This window comes from Pelodiscus sinensis, chromosome 5 (genome assembly GCF_052426305.1).
Source record: "Pelodiscus sinensis isolate ZL-2025 chromosome 5, ASM5242630v1, whole genome shotgun sequence".
Classification (NCBI taxonomy): domain Eukaryota; kingdom Metazoa; phylum Chordata; order Testudines; family Trionychidae; genus Pelodiscus; species Pelodiscus sinensis.
This window is the reverse complement of record NC_143056.1, coordinates 101,754,711-101,770,992: the sequence shown is the minus strand read 5'-3', so window position 1 is coordinate 101,770,992 and position 16,282 is coordinate 101,754,711. Positions and strand designations below refer to the sequence as shown.

At 45.7% G+C, this 16,282-nt stretch overlaps 1 protein-coding gene across 1 annotated transcript in view; it reads left to right on the top strand.

The window, feature by feature from the left end:
* Positions 1–16,282, top strand: part of OVCH2 (ovochymase 2) — a 40,180-nt gene that overhangs the window by 21,190 nt on the left and 2,708 nt on the right. Inside the window, exons 14-20 of the mRNA XM_075927839.2 lie at positions 1,494–1,625; positions 5,034–5,105; positions 5,713–5,899; positions 8,264–8,333; positions 9,855–10,050; positions 10,470–10,621; positions 10,978–11,143. Coding sequence (XP_075783954.2) covers positions 1,494–1,625; positions 5,034–5,105; positions 5,713–5,899; positions 8,264–8,333; positions 9,855–10,050; positions 10,470–10,621; positions 10,978–11,143 — 975 coding nt within the window. The remainder of the gene's footprint in view (positions 1–1,493; positions 1,626–5,033; positions 5,106–5,712; positions 5,900–8,263; positions 8,334–9,854; positions 10,051–10,469; positions 10,622–10,977; positions 11,144–16,282) is intronic.

Sequence of the window (16,282 nt, the reverse complement as noted above, 5' to 3'; positions counted from 1 at the left end):
ACTATTCTCCATACAGTACACACTGGCATTTTTCACCTCTGATCCTTTTCAGAGGACTATTGTCTACTATCTACTTACTTAGATAGAGAAACATATCTATAGCATGAAAATGTTGGTTATTTATATAGCATCCTAAATTCTGTATTTAGTTCCTGTAACTCAAGGAAGGAAACAGCCAGATACTGTTTGAAGTACTGTTCTTTGGCACATTGATCATACAAAACACCCCAGGTGACATGAGTCTGGTTTGCTTTTCAGGGGCTTGTTCTTCTTCACCAAACCCCTGGAACATTGATGTAACTCTCATTAACATCACTAGAATTGTTTTTGGTTTAGGGCATTGTATCAATACATGACAGGAGAATGAAGCCTAAGGACTTGTTGTTTGGTTTATCTAGACCTTGGAATACATAATAGGCCCAATTCATCTCAGTGCCAGTGCTGGTGTTGGAGCAAAGGTAAAGGGGAGGTAATATTTTCCTCCCTTTATTCAGGGATCAAGTGGACTCTTGGTGTAGTCTAAGAAAGCCCTCAGGACTGCCCTAACTTGTACCCTCTGCAATGGCTTTGATAGGCCTATGAAGAAGTACAGGGAAGCCATGGCTAATGCTGTGCCATTCCAGCCTATCTCTGCATGGGATTGAGTGGAGTGGGATTCATGCACTAAGGATTTTTCCCAGGAGAGTTCTATGTAACAGAAGAGTTACCTTCTCAGCCCCTTTGCAAAGTGGCTCTAGAACAAGGCTGAATTCACCTGTATGCTTTGATTGGTCAGTAAAGACCAAAATTGGCTTTGTTTGGAAGAATTTGAAACAATTGGAGAAGGTTGCTGTGCTTTCAGGGGTGGCTTAATGCCTTTGTAAGGTAAGAGTTGGGTTATTGTTTGTTGTTGTTGTTGTTTTTAAGATGAGAAGGTGAGAAGAAAGGGAACACCTCTCCTAGCAGTGTAGTGACATTTGTAAACTACAAATGGTATTCATTATTCGTGATAACTTGGTCAGTTAATGATGGTGGGACATTGTGATAATACAAAAAAAGCCAAATCCCTAATGTGTTCCTCCCAAAGTTGTGAAACATGGTGAAAAGGACACCAGATTCCCACCGCAGAACTGGAAAATGTAAATCTATGAATGAATGCTCCATGAATCCTCATCTTGGCAATTGGGCTTAGACATAGACCAAGATCTAATCATTTTGTCATGAGAGAGATTTGAAAACCTAAACCTCAGATTGAATTTTGCAAATGGTTCCTATATTTGTGGACCAATGTCCTGGATCTCAACTCCTTGGAATTTTGGGAAGTTTGGAATTTGGATCTAAATACTGTTGCTGAGTCCCACAGGAGCTCCTTCTAATATACAAAACTAGGGTTCTTTCCAACCATATGTATCTGCTGGAAAAAGTATGTTTCTCCTTTCCTCCTTCCCTTTTCTTCTGCTGTCTATACCAGATATGATGAGAGTTATATTTGTAAATCCTGGGTCTGTCTTTAGCTAGGTCTTGTGGGTTTGCTGTCCCAGCACCTGTTTTGAGCACCTCTAGCATGATGCTAATCATCTTTCATTCAGATGAAACTGAGACCTTTGGGGGATTCCGAGCCACAATCTCCTTCATTCATATTACAGGTAAAAGAATTGAAGCATATTGTATTACATGTCATCCTGCTTTTCCTGGGGGGAGGGATGGGTAGAGGAGGAGGAGGGCCAGCATGGGTGTTCTGCAGAGAGTCTTGGTATTTCATCTGGTTTTGGTCTAGGTAGGTCTCCACTGAGAAAATGTAGTAATGAGAAAAACTATTATATATCCAGTGGGCCATAGTCTCTAAGATCTATTGAGTCCAGAAATCTAAAGGTGCATGTTTTGGGTACAAGTTTGAGTCATATCTTGATATATATATGGACTGATTCTTCTTCACACCCAAATGAAAAGCCTGCTGCAGCATGGCATGTTTGGGGTTTAAATGATGGGAAATGACATGTGAATGGACATTCAGTCATCTTGCAGATGCTATTAAGAATCAACTTTTCATTCTGTGAAGTGATATGTTGGGACATTTTTAGGTCATAGCCAGGTAATGGTCAAAAGTCCAACTTTGCTCTGTCCTACTTTATGCAGGCAGCTGGCATTAAAAGCATATTGTGGTGTTTGTAGCTAGAGCTGATCAAAATTTGGAAATGTAAACATTTTGATTTTTTTGTTCAGAATCGGAACAATAAATCAAAATTTTACAGCTGGAGAAACTGAGATAGTAAGAGTAAGCAATTTGATTTTACTAAAGGCAGCTTACTTAGGCCTGTGATTAGACCACTAGATAGCTCCTGCCTGTAATATAATAGCTCACAACAGAACAATCACATCTTGTTTGTGGAATTTTGTTTAATTGCTGAGCACCTGGCAGTGGGACATATGCCATAAACAACTTGGAGTGCAGACAAGTTCAGACAGAAGGAGACGTTACTTATGGACTGCAAAGGTCCTGGGTCAAACCTTAGTTGCAGTAATATGTGCCAAGACAGAGAATGACATTTTGGCTCCACTGAAGTCAATAGTAAAAACGTAATGGCCACCGTGGTTCAAACCTGTGGGCCAATTAGCCCAGTCTCTGGCCCCTGACAATGGCTAGTGCCAATGCTTCAGAGCGAATGAACAGAGCAGGGCAATTCTGAGTGATTCTTCCCATCATCTATGCCCAGATTCTGGTAAGTGGAGGGTTAGGGACACGTGGGGCATGGTGTTTTGTCTCTGACTAAGTTAGCTAATAGGTATTGATTGACCTATCCTCTGTCAACTTATCTATTTCTTTTTTGACCCCAGTTACACTTTTGGCCTTCACAGCATCTTAGGCTATGTCTAGACTGAAGAGCTTTTCTGGGAGGTATCCGAAAAAGCAGACGTGTTCTTTCAGCATCCCTGTATTCCCCTCGGTGAGAGGAAGAAGAGATGTTCTAAAAGTGGAGATTTTTCCAAAATGTGGCCCCTTATAGATGGGCCAAATTTTGGAAAAGCCTCTTTAAAAAAAAAAAGCAGAAAAAGATACGCAAATGGTGGTTAGCAATGTGCGTATTTTTGTCCGACTTTTCTCGGCAGTGTAGACATGGCCGTAGAGTAGCAAGTTCCACAAGAAGACTAGTCATTGTGTGCAGGAATATTTTATTCTTTTTGTTTTCAACTTGGCACTTATTAATTTCATTGGGTGATAAGTAAGTAACACTTTCCTATTCAACTCCCCCACACCATTCATGATTTCATAGAGATCTCTCAAATCCCCTTTAGGTGTCCCTTCTGTCCCCACCTTGATCATCTCTCCTCACACAGAAGCTGTTTCATACCCCTGGGCATTTTCATTGCTGTTCTCTGCACTTTTTCCAATTCTCATGTATTTTTCAAGATTGATTAACCAGAACTGCATGCTATATCCCACATATGGATTTATATAGTGGCACAATGATATTTTCTACTTTATTATCCCTTTACTAATGGTCCCTAACATTCTATTAGCTTTCCTGATTGCCACCGTATATTCAGTGGAAGTTTTCAGGGAACTATCCATAGTGACTCCAAGATCTTTCCTGACTGGTAACAGCTAATTTAGATCCCATCATTGAGTATATGTATCAAGATTTGCTTTGATTTTGACTTCAGTGGAGCCAGGATTTCACCAACTGAGGTTAGCAATTGGGGTCACTGTCACTTAATTAAATCCATTCCAATCTGTGCCCATCAATTAGCAGACACAGTCACTAAGCTAAAATTTCAGTTGTTCATCTTTGGTCATTTTTTACATGTGGCATGATCCTCCAGTCCCTACAGAGTCAGAACCCCAGTTGGAAACAATAAAAGTCTTTCCTGTGTAAGAACTACAGGATCAGGCTGAAAGTGAGTTAGGTCCAGAACTGGGAATGAAACCTAAAACTATTGTCTGCATTACACTACAAAGCCAACATAGTCCCTGAGTATCGATGCAATATACACCTAAGGCTACGTCTACACTGGCCCCTTCTTCGGAATAGCCATGCTAATTTAGAACTTTGGAATAGGGAAATGCGCGGGGGATTTAAATATTTCAATTAGGAATAAGAGATCCTCCGGAATAGGGCTTTATTCCGGAGGATCGCGCCAGTCTGGACGCTCTTTTCCGGCTTTTCCCCAAGCCGGAAAAAAAGCGGCGGCCATGTTTATTTAAATCCCGCGGGGGATATTTAAATCCCCCGCGCATTTCCCTATTCCAAAGTTCTAAATTAGCATGGCTATTCTGAAGAAGGGGCCGTGTAGACGTAGCCCTAGGGTGCACCTGGAGCTCGAAATAAGCTATGCAATTTGAGCTACACAAATTGCAGGGATGTTGGAATAGGGAGTCCGTTATGTTTTGAAATAATGAGCTTGCTCAAAAGATGTGAATAGCTATTTTGGGATACTTCTGATATCCCAAAAGAGTTCCCCAGTGTAGACGTAGCTCTACAGAGGGAATTTGGACTTACCTGCATGATATTAGGTGTACAGGCAAAAGTTATCTTCCATAGGCATGGCTGCACCTACACTGAGAATTTGATCAGAAAAGCTATGTTCTAGGTAGCGTGTTATTTTTTTTTCACACACCCGAGGGACATAAATATGATGGTATAAATTTTGAGTTAGACTAGGTGACAGTGTGCGGCCCTCCAGTCAAACTGAGGGATACCTGTTACATGGATCAAAAGAAAATACTGAGGTTTAAGACAAGCTCTAATTTTGTGTTTGTTTATGTTGATGTTGTTGTGATTATTTGTATTGTCAATCGTAGCCACCAATGTGTGCTAGGCATTTTTCAGAAACTCAGGAAATCTGGTCCCTGCTCTATCATGCTTTGAGGACACCTAATTAGACAGACAAATACTAGATCTAGTAATACAGAAGTAACTGAAGATATCCATCATCAGATGTAGTCCTCCTGTAGATAGGTTACTAAAACCACAAGAAATTACTGATTTGTCTCTGTGACAAAACCAGGAGTAACTTCATTTGAAATACACTAATATGCTATTTTCACTTGCTAGATTTAAATATATCTGATTCGGTCAATGAAGCAGCACTTCCTGCAGATCTAAATACCACCACAGAAATTCCAGGTAATCCACCTGTGATAAGCCTTCTTTAGTGGGAATGTGATACGATTTGAGCAGGAGGAGGGGTAAAAAATGGCTTATGATTGTACCTTGAGTTGCTACAAGATGCTCCAGTTGAGGTGTAAAGAAATACAGTTGGCTTTAGAATGGTAGGTTCTGTCTCTCTGGTGCCTGCACTTCGTTCATTCGCTTACATCGGTAAAATGTGTGTTTAAAATGCCATTTTGATTTGGTAATGTTTTGCAAAAACCCTCTTTGTACAAGTGTAATTTAGAACACCGGGCATTGCCTGTACATTTAGAAATTGGCTTTGCACCCTTAAAGGTTTATGGAAAGGAATGAGTCTGCAATACACTACAGACCTGAGGCTAATGTGTTGTACTGCAGATGATCTTACTCTTATGAACATACTCTGTTTCTGCAAAAAGCATCTTCTCTTGACAGTGGGGGCCCTACACCTGCATTGCAGTGCAGGAGATCTAGGATTAGGCACAAAGGTTGCTGAGGCAGGCTACCCTCACTGTAAAGAGTCAAACAAGTGTAAACTCTTTTCCCCCAACCAAAACCTGGACTCTCCCTTCAGTGTATAAACGCTTTCTGTTCCTAACAGATGACATCTGTGGAGTGCCTTCAAATCAGCCCAGGTTTCTCTTCAGCAGGATAATGGGTGGTGAGGAAGCTGTGCCCTACTCCTGGCCCTGGCAGGTCAGCATACAGATGTCAGCCGAACACATCTGTGGAGGAGCAGCTCTTACCAGAGATTGGGTTGTCACAGCTGCTCACTGCTTTAATTTCAAGTAGGTGCCCAGGGGAAGAAGACACTATAGGATTTCTGGGAGGGAGTTCCTTATCACAAGATGTCACATAAAATGTGATGTAGTTATTTGAATTTTGCTCTGACAGGCTGGTTTAAAATGGGGGCAGCTAACATATTTGATATTTCAGGGGATACTGACATGATTTATAGTCCCCACATTTCTCTACCATCCCTGACTGTCCTGTGCCCCGCCACAGCATGCATTGCAGGGGCTTTTCCCAGAGGTGAAGGTAAGCCACTCCGACCAGGTACTCTGTACCGGCAAGAAAGGGACCCACAAGGCCCAGTGCACTGTATGAGCGCTTTGTAGTTGATACAACATGTCAGAAAGACACCGTACTGACCCCGCCTCTCCACAGAGCTCTGCCTCAGGAGAGCAGGGCAGAGTAGGGGGGTGTGGTACAGCAGCTGGAGGAGCTGCCTGCACTTGCAGTGTTTTCACCCCTATGCCCCTGCCAGTGGGAAAAGGAGAAGGCCCCCCAATACAACCCTCCATGGGGGTTGCTGCTGCCCAGAGCCAGAGAAGAAGCAGCTCCCTGGAAGAGCAGGGGGCAGAGCTGGGGCTTCCGTTCCTTTCATTGCTGGCTGGGGCAGAATGGGGCAGAACTGCCGGCAGCTCCTTCAACTGCCATCCCAACCCCAGGTTTCTCCACCCAGCTAACAAAGGATGGGGAGGGAGAGGCAAGAGTGGGGAACGGGGGTAGTCTGGTGGGGATGGAGCAGAATCACATGGAGGGTCACGTGAGGAAGTCACATGCCCCCTCTCTAGCTGGTGTGGCCCCCTCTCTCCATACAGGGAAGAAATTAATTCTACTTTCACCCCTGGCTCATCCACACCTCCAAAAGTTCCCCCAGAACCTCTTTAGATCCTGGGAGATCAACAGGAGGCCTACCATATCTGCTTAGAGCTTTGGGATAGGCTTGTCATTATTGAGTCATAGACCCACAGATCTGACCCCTTGTTACTAGAGTGGGGCAGGACACTGTTATTGAAAGAGTTAATTACAGATGTTGGCAACAGGAGCTCCCTCGAGAAATATGTTTTCCAAAAAGTACTTCTTGGGTATTTTCTAGATCATTTGTAATGAATATTATATGGCTGTTCTAATTGGCTGTTCTAATTTTCTGCTTTAAAGAAAAGCACATATAAAGACCCTCCTTGTTATCTAGTTTTCTTTCCACAGTAGGCTCTTTCTGCAAGAGCATCTTCTCCCAGGGTTACCCTAGAAATTCTGTTACATTTTCAAATAATTTTGAGTATGTCTTTAAGGATTAGAGGTCAAATGTTCAGAAATGACTCAGGCATTAGGGTCCTAAATCCCAATGGAACTTATGGTCTGACTTGCCTAAGACACTTCTGAAAATGGGATTTAGTTGGGTCTGAACATTTTACCCCAGGGGTCCTGCTTTTGCAGTATTTAAAAAAATAACAAAAGAAAACAACCCTGTGGCTAAATCTAAACTACAATCCTCTTGCGGAAGAGCAAATGCAAAAGGAGCGCTCATGTGCATATGTCGCGCTCTCATTTGCATTTCCTCTTCCTTTCCCTTTTGCACAAACAATGAGAAAGAATGGCTCTTGCACAAAAGGGTTTTTTTTGTGCAAAAAGGCACCGTCTACACAGCGCGTGTTTGCGCAAAATCTCTTGCGCAAAAAGGAAAGGAAGAGGAAATGCAAATGAGAGCATGGCATATGCAAATGAGTGCTCCATTTGCATTTGCTCTTCCGCAAGAGGATCATAGTTTAGATGTAGCCTGTGTGAGGAAAATTTCTACATTGTATGATCTCATTATATCAGAATCTTTGTAAAGGCCGCCAGTGGCTTTGCATTAATTGATTTAGTCAATCCTCAGTGTCTTTATTGTCTCAACAAAAAGGAACAACTGTAAAAGGCATGACCGAGGTTTCTGTTGTGTTTTCAGTCTGATTCAGTTAATCTTTTTTTTTTTTTTCATGAAAAACTGATGTGAAATGAAAAGAATGGGATTAATTGTTAGTTTTGTTCCTAGTATATATCTATGTCCTGCTGCTTCTCAAGATGCTTTCTATAAGACTCAGACCCTATAAGATCCTAATTCCTGGCCCAAATTATTCTTTTGCCTTAACACACTGCTGAGTTGCAGGACTTGATCATGCTGCTGTTGAAGGTAATGGCAAAATTCCCATTAGTTTGTGGGAATAGGATGGGATCCCTACACTTGGTGATTCAGAAATAATCAGGACATAAGCATTTGTATGGGAGTGGGGTCCTAAGTTCTGAAGACTTAATTATGCGAGAGATTGTTAGACAAATTTCATTGTGAGAACAGCCCTAAGATTGTTCCTGCTTTTGTTGTTTTTTAGGGAACAATATAGAGAATTATGGACAGTAGTTGCTGGACTCCATGATATTACAGAGCAAGAGCACAGTCAGGTATTGTGAATTAAACCTGGTTTGTACATTACATACTTCTCACTAACTGATAGAATGTAGGAGGCAGCAGATGTGCAAATATAAAAATGAAGGGCACACATGCACATGAGGAAGTTTAATTGCCATCATAGAACTCTGAAGTGAACAAGAATGAGCCCCAGACTCTGAGCACTGCTCCCAAGTGTGCAAGGTGTGAAGAAAGCAGGGCACAGCAGAGGAATGTCTCAGACACTACTCCATTATTTTAGCTTTAAATTCTGCAAGATCTGGTAACTGTTGCCAAAACAAATGCTGCCCATTGTCACAGAGAAGTGGCAAGTCCAGTGCATGTGCATTCCTTCCAATCCCATTCTCCTGACTTTAGTTTCTCAATGTCTTAAATGCTCCTTACCTATCACGACAAGACAGCTGCTTTCTGTTGCACTGTCTCGGACCTGCTGAGGAACAAACCCGGACAGAGGGTAGGCTGGAGCAGTATTGCTTTTGGGGTTGCTCATTGGCACAGATTTACATCACATTCATGCTGGCAGTTTGGAGGCAGGCTGCAAATGCGGTGTAGATTATGATGTTCCTTGGGAAATCCCTTCGGAGCTGCAGGTCACAGATCCTAAACTGCCTTTGATTGGGTATTTCTCATTCACTCCTCATACTCATTCCATAGGTTACATACATATTCATAAGCATACATTAAACAATATGGTTTCTAAGTAAAACCAGCCTCATGACCTTGAGTAAGCAGAAACCTACCATAAATTGGATTGCTTGATGTAATAAAAAGACCTAATGTAAATAATAGGGGTTAACATACCAAAAGCAGAATACAGAGCTTAACATAAACTGTAACTAAGAGAGGTAGGGTCAAAGGAAAAGGGGAAAGCAGAGGAGTATGTCCAATCAACCTACATCTACACTACAGGCTTCTTGCGCAAGAAGCTTTTTGTGGAAGAGATCTTCTGCAAAAATGTCTTGCGCAAAAGCGTGTCCACCGTGCAAAAGTGCATCAAAAAAAGCAATGTGCTATTGTGCAAGAGAGTGTTCACACTACATGGAAAGAAAGCACTAATAGCTATCCACAGAATGGCCACCAGGGCACCTGTGGTTTTTCCTCTTTCCTGTTTTTGCACAAAAAACCCCTGTTGCCCATCCACTCACACACCTTTTTGCACAAGAACTCTTGTGCAAAAAGGAGTTATACCTCATAGAAAGAGGAATACCTACGCTGGAAAACCCCTCTGTTCCGTCGATTTACTTGCGCAAAAATGCGCTTCAGGTGTGGAAGCTCCGTGAGTTTTTTGTGCAAAAACGCTGTTGTGTAGATCTAGCCTCAGCTAGATGCCAGTGGAGAGGAGGGAGGGGGGATGGTGTCCAATTGGTTACACTTTCAAGCAGCCAATCATTAATAATGTTGGTTCTTTTCCATGCACCATCCCCAGGGCTCCAGGTAAATGCATCAAACTGGCATGTTTTAAAGCACCAGGTTCCTGGCTCATTTGATTAATTGCCATATCTTCCTTTTTCTAGAGACGATCAGTGAAGCTGTACATTGTACATCATGATTTTAACAAGACTACTATGGATTCAGATATTGCATTATTGCAATTGACTGAGCCCTTGGAGTTTAATCACTACGTGCGTCCGGTGTGCCTGCCTGAGACGGGTGAAGTGGTTCAGCCTTCTAGGGTGTGCACCACCACAGGGTGGGGGATCCGTAATGAAGGTATCCAAGTCTTTTCACTTCCCAGGGCTGTGCATACCACAGATATATTTTAACAAACATGGGAGAGTGAGCTGTATCTTTATTTGGCTCCTAGAACAGTCATGTGCAAATTGGAATGTGTTCTTGATGGTGTAGATGGTGTGATGTGCATGGGATGGGATAGGAATCAGCTATATTAAACTGGGACAGCTGGCAGAAGGGGAGTACTAGAAACATTGTCACTTGAAACCTTTAAAGACAGGACAGAGCATGAGCAAATGTATAGGAGAGAACAATCCTGCATTGCCCGTGGGCAGGGTTGGTGAGCTAGAGGTATTTTTCAGCTCTTATGTCTGTGATATTGGCAGGAGGTAGATGGACATTAGTGTTCATCGCTGGTCCAAGTTTTTGCTGATTCTAAGATCTTTTTTCACTTCAAGACAGGGAAAAGTCCAATAAACTTCAGCAGCTGGAAGTCCCAATCCTAGTCCCTGAGATGTGTCAGAACTACTATGTAAATCATCCTGGCAGGGTGACCCAGCAGATGCTGTGTGCCGGATTCCCTCTGGAGGAGGGAAAGGATTCATGCACAGTAAGTTAAAACAAAGTGCCGCTTTTGTGCTCATCACGGAATTGGAAAGACCTTTGATTCTGAAATAGGGAGTGCTAAGATTTGAGTGGAAAGGGCTGTTTCACTGCGGACAAAAATTGCTTATCTGGTACATTGTGAAACAATTTGTCATTCCAACAGTACCATTAGCTATTCAGATTACACATCCACCCATGCACCACACAAATGGCCCAAGTGTCTTGGACCTACAATACAAAAGAAGGACAAAAATAAATGAGGTAAGCATGAATCAAACACATAATGATTCAAAGTTTGCCATGGCAGCACACCAAACAGCCATGTTAATTTGTAACCAACGATTTTCTCTTCTAATGTAGGGTGACTCAGGGGGACCATTAGTTTGTCCTTCAGAAGAGACAGGATTTTACACTCTGAATGGACTAATAAGCTGGGGCTTTGGTTGTGGAAGAAAAAACTACCCAGGAGTATACACAAACGTTGCTGTTTTTGTTGACTGGATCAATCACTACATTAACAAGACTGGTATGTACAGAGGAAACAGCCACTAAGTTTGCCTTAAGTGCCCAGCCTGAGGCACATATAAAGGGCCTCCTCCTTTTCAGAGTGCAGGTTGTCAGCACTTTCTGAATGGCAGGCCCCTTTAACATGTCTCAGGTTGGGCACCCTGGAATGGAAGAACCCCAAATCAGTGGTCACTTCTGAAAATGTCAACCTGGAATCTATTCAATTCCTGAGCCCCCAGGATGTGGTCCAGGGCCTCAAAGTGGGGGCAGGTCTCTGGGTCGGCCCCTGGCTGGGAGGCCCTGGAGTAGGACTGCCGCAGGTCCTTGATTTTGCAGCGGACCTGCTCCCGGGTCCGCATGTGGCCTTTGGTGGCCAGGCTGGCAGCCATGTGGCTATAGACGGCTGCGTGCCTGTGTCTAGTGCAGAGATCGTGGACGTTGGAGGCCTCCCCCCAAACCTGGATGAGGTCCACGATCTCCGCACTTGACTAGGCGGGTGCCCGCCACTTGCAGCCCCAGGCAGGCTCCTGGGAGCTGCCAGCCTGGTCCTGGGAAGAGGCGGAGGGCTGGGTGGCAGTGGGTGGCTGGCTCATGTCGTGCCAGGTGCAGGGTCTGCTGGCTGGGTGCTGGCAGGCTTGCATCTGGCATAAGCAGTGTAGCCAGACTGTGCCCCTTTAAGGGCTCCGGGGCCGGGAGGGGGGCAGAATAGTTTTCCTAGTTTGGCCCAGAGTGGCCACCAGGGCAAGCTGGGAAGGGCTAGCCTCCCACTAGTTCGAATTAAATGGCTACACAGCCCTTAATTCGAACTACTTAATTCGAACTAGGCGTTAGTCCTCGTAGAATGAGGTTTACCTAGTTCGAATTAAGCGCTCCGCTAGTTTGAATTAAGTTCGAACTAGTGGTTTGCCTGTGTAGCGCCTATTAAAGTTAATTCGAACTAACGGCTGTTAGTTCGAATTAACTTTGTAGTGTAGACATACACTTACTCTTTCCCTGTTAAAAAAAAAGTTAAAAGTTACGTTAAAGAAAGTTAGAGTTAGATTTAGAACAATGCCTGGTTCACCAGGGTTCAAGAAGTGAGGCCTGCTGCGAGGCCATGCCTGCCTCGGACGGCCACTCTTCCTGCATTCATTGCTTAGGGGAGGGCCATGTTCCACAAAAATGCCCTCACTGCTCTAAGCTTACGGCTAGAGCTCAACACGACAGGGAGATGAGGCTCAGGATGAACGTGTTCAACAAGGCTCTTAAGCCTCAAGGACCTGCCTCCCCCCCACGGCCATCAAGAGAGCCACAAAAATGAAGGGCTTCCTCTCCAACTGCCACCCCACAAGAAAGAGCAAGCCATCTCCGACCCACTCTCTGCCTGCTACTTCGCATGGCAGAATGAATGTTGGCAGTAAACCGGGTACTTCAGGCGAATCTACGGTGCACATGGCACTATACAAATCACTGAAATCCACCTTTTCGGTGCCGACCACACGCTGTTCATCAGCACTGATGCCTACGGCACCAACAAGCTCCACTCGAGTCATGCCCACACCACCGGCACCGACTCCAAGGGTGGCACCGACTCCCTCCGAGCGCCACACGGCACTGACTCCAGTGCCGAACCACCCGGAAGTCAGTGCTATTGGCACCGCAAACGGCACCAGTGTGTATGACCCCGCCTCCCATGGTAGACGATCCGGCACCGACCTCGGCACCAAAATGGTCGCAGCCTAGGAAGGCTACACTCAAGACATCACGAAAGCGGAGTCCATCTCCACGCTCACGTTCTCTAACGTTTTCTCCGGAACTGTTTTCGCCACCGCCTCCTGTGAGCGCCTCCCATCTCCATTCTTAACCCCACCAAGGGAGCATCATTATCATCATTGTTTTTCCACCTCCCCTTCTCCCTTACCACGAAGGTCTTACTTTCCCTCAGTGTCACTGCATTTGCCCAATTGCTCATACAGGCAGTCGTATAGCAGATCTCCTCGCTACGAGCGCTTGCCATCTCGTTCCTCCTATTATTATCGGGACCCGTATGATAGCTGCACATACTATAGGACCTATTCACCATAACACCGTTCTTATTACCGCTCGTCCAGATCACTTCCGAGATCCAGGACACACGATTCTTCTGCGAGACACTCACCTGTGACCGACCCACCTCATTCAGGGCACGGCACAAGGTCTCCACTCCCTCCCCATCCTTATGTTGAGGAAGGGCAGCCCCAAGTGGAGAGACGCATGAACCTGAGACATCACCTACTGATCCATCATCATCCTCACTAGATGAGGTGGTTATACCAGGGGACACTTCTCCCCCTGACGATCTCAGGCAATTTCAGGAGCTTTTTAAAAGAGTAGCAATCTCCCAGGAGATTCAAATGACTGAGATCAAGGAGAAACAGCACCATCTCTTAAAAAATCTCAAGATGTCTCATGTTCCTAAATTGGCTATTCCCCTGGATGAGGCGATATTAGAAGTCACCAACAAGTTGTGGCAGACCCCAGCATCAGTATTACCTACAAATAAGAAGGCGGACAAGAAATAGTTTGTCCCCCCCCAGGGGTCAGAATTCCTATTCACTCACCCGCTCCCCAACTCCTTGGTGGTTGACGCAGAGTGACAAAGAGCACGGGCACCGCAATATAGAAGCCAAACATCCAACAAAGACTAAAAGAGGCTGGATTTATTTGGAAGGAAGGTATACACGTCATCGACACTTCTTCTCCAAATAGCCAACTACCTGGCACATTTATCCACCCATAATTTCAACAAATACTCAAAACTGACAACTCTCATGGAGTCTCTACCTGAATTGAAAAGACCCATTTTGAAGGCTGTTGTTCAGGAAGATTTTTTCTAAATCTACTCAATTTCATGCTCTAAAGCTCAAAAGACCAGTTCTAGCAGGCCTTACTGAAGTATTCTCCCAAAACACTAAATACAAATTGAGCATACAAGTCTGGCAATGAAAGCAGATTTCTTCATTTGGTAGGGTTCCAGTAATATAACTGTTGGCAGAATTTGCCCTATAGTGTATTATTCTGTCAGATGAACACATTCCCATGGAGTTAAAGACAACTGGTGACAGATGGCAGAACAAGGAGCAATGGTCTCAAGTTGCAATGGGGTAGGTCTAGGTTGGATATTAGGAAAAAGTCTTTCCCTAGGAGGGTGGTTAATCACTGGAATGGGTTCCCTAGGGAGGTGGTGGAATCTCCATCCCTAGAGGTTTTTGAGTCCCAGCTTGACAAAGCCCTGGCTAGGTTGATTGAGTTGGGATTGGTCCTGCTTTGGGCAGGGGGCTGGACTCGATGACTCCTGAGGGCTCTGTCAGTCCTAGGATTCTATGATTCTAAAGGGCAAATTCCAAATTTATTGGCAATTCTATGTGTAACCCATCTGCCAGGTAGCACCAGCATCAGTCAGGACCAGGTTCAATAGCTAGGGGTTCCTCTCCATCCATCCAACACAGAACTGGCTCGAACCCCCAGCCAGTATCTGGGGAAATTCACACACACCCCTGGGCACCTCTGGAGGCAATGCTCCCCCACTCGCATGCACAGAGTCTGAGTGTAGAAAATAAACTTGTAATAAAAGGGGAGGGAAGTAACATAGCATTAACTTGGGAAAACACCAGGCCAGAGTTCATAACCAAACCACGAGTGAACATCCCTCCCCAAGTAGGTTGGGCAATGACTTTTGCCTCTCAGGCTTGCAAGCCCAGCAATGTAAATGTCCCCTTCACATGCCCAACCCTCCTCTGCACCCCACTCACAGTCGCTGTCTTTGGCCAGGGCAGACGAGAGCTCAGAGGTGATAGGCAGAGCTCACCCCCCGTCCTGAGTGGGGAAGTGAGGTAGCAGGTATCTCACCCACTCTGCTGGTCACTCGCCCGCTGCTCTGTCACCACTCTGCTGGCCATCTGTTGCCCCTCTCTGCCGCCGCTCTGCTAGCCGCTCCTCATGCCTCCCCATCGGTCACCCCTCACTGCCACTTCTCCTCATGCCTCTCCATCACCACCCCACTGGCACGTGGTGGATTGGGCTCTTGGTGCAAAGCACAGTCCAGCCACAAGAGATTCTAGCAGCCACTGGAGGACATTTACATACAAAAGGGACTTAGTATGGGGCCTTTCTTTAACTCTATCATTGAAAGAGTGGGGAGAAACAGGTCAAACCAGTGTTATAGCGCTCGCCTGGAGGGCATGCAGCCTGTTGACTCACCTCTCTCCCCAGCTGAGTCTATAGGTACGGTGACCATATTTTCTGAACCAAAATTAGGGACACATTAACCACACTCCCTGCCACAAGAAGTCCCGCCTGTGGAGTGGGGCTGGACCGAGCCATTTTGGCGCCCTGGGCCTGGGTGCGCGGCGCCGCCACTGGGCACATGGCACATGCGTGGGCCCGCCCCCGGGGCACACGGCGCATGCGCTGCCCAGCCCGGCCCAGCCACTGCTGCTGGTGCGCAGCTCCTGGCTATGCAGGGCCCCGTGACCGTGGGGGAAAGGGCACTGCTAGCTGGCACTGCGGGAATGGGGGGAGGGTGGCGCTGCAGGAGTCGGGCGCGTGGTGCCTGATGGCAGCTATAAGGGATGCTGTGCGCCCCTTACAGCTTCCATCAGGTGCCCCCTATCGGTTGGCGCCCCGGGCAGCTGCCTGGCTTGCCCATCCCTTAGTCCAGCTCTGCTGTGGAGGTACTACTTCCAGGGTCAAGATGGACACATGACCAGAAGTAAAGGGTGTCATGTGACCCCTCTAAAAACTCCTCCCACCGTCCTCCTACCATTAGGGATGGGTTTGGCCCCCCACAGAACCCCGCATGCAACTATACTGCAATTGCATTAACCCAACTTACATTGCATTAACTCGGGGCAGAAGCTGGGGGAAGTGTCCCTCTAAGATTTTCCTCCCATGAGCAGAGTGAATTTTGTCTTGTGCACCAGTATTGAGTCCATCTGCGCTTGTTCGGATGTGTGCCACTGTGGCACCCATATTATTAATAAATATCTTATAAACCTCTCTCTTTTCCCTCTTCTACCATGTCTCCCACCCTCCCCTCGCCCTATCTGCTCCCCTAGTGCCTGCTGCCCCCCACCCTCCTCTGCTGTCCTGGCTCCTGCCCTTCGCACTCTGCTTGGCCCTTTGGGGACCTGCGTTCCTC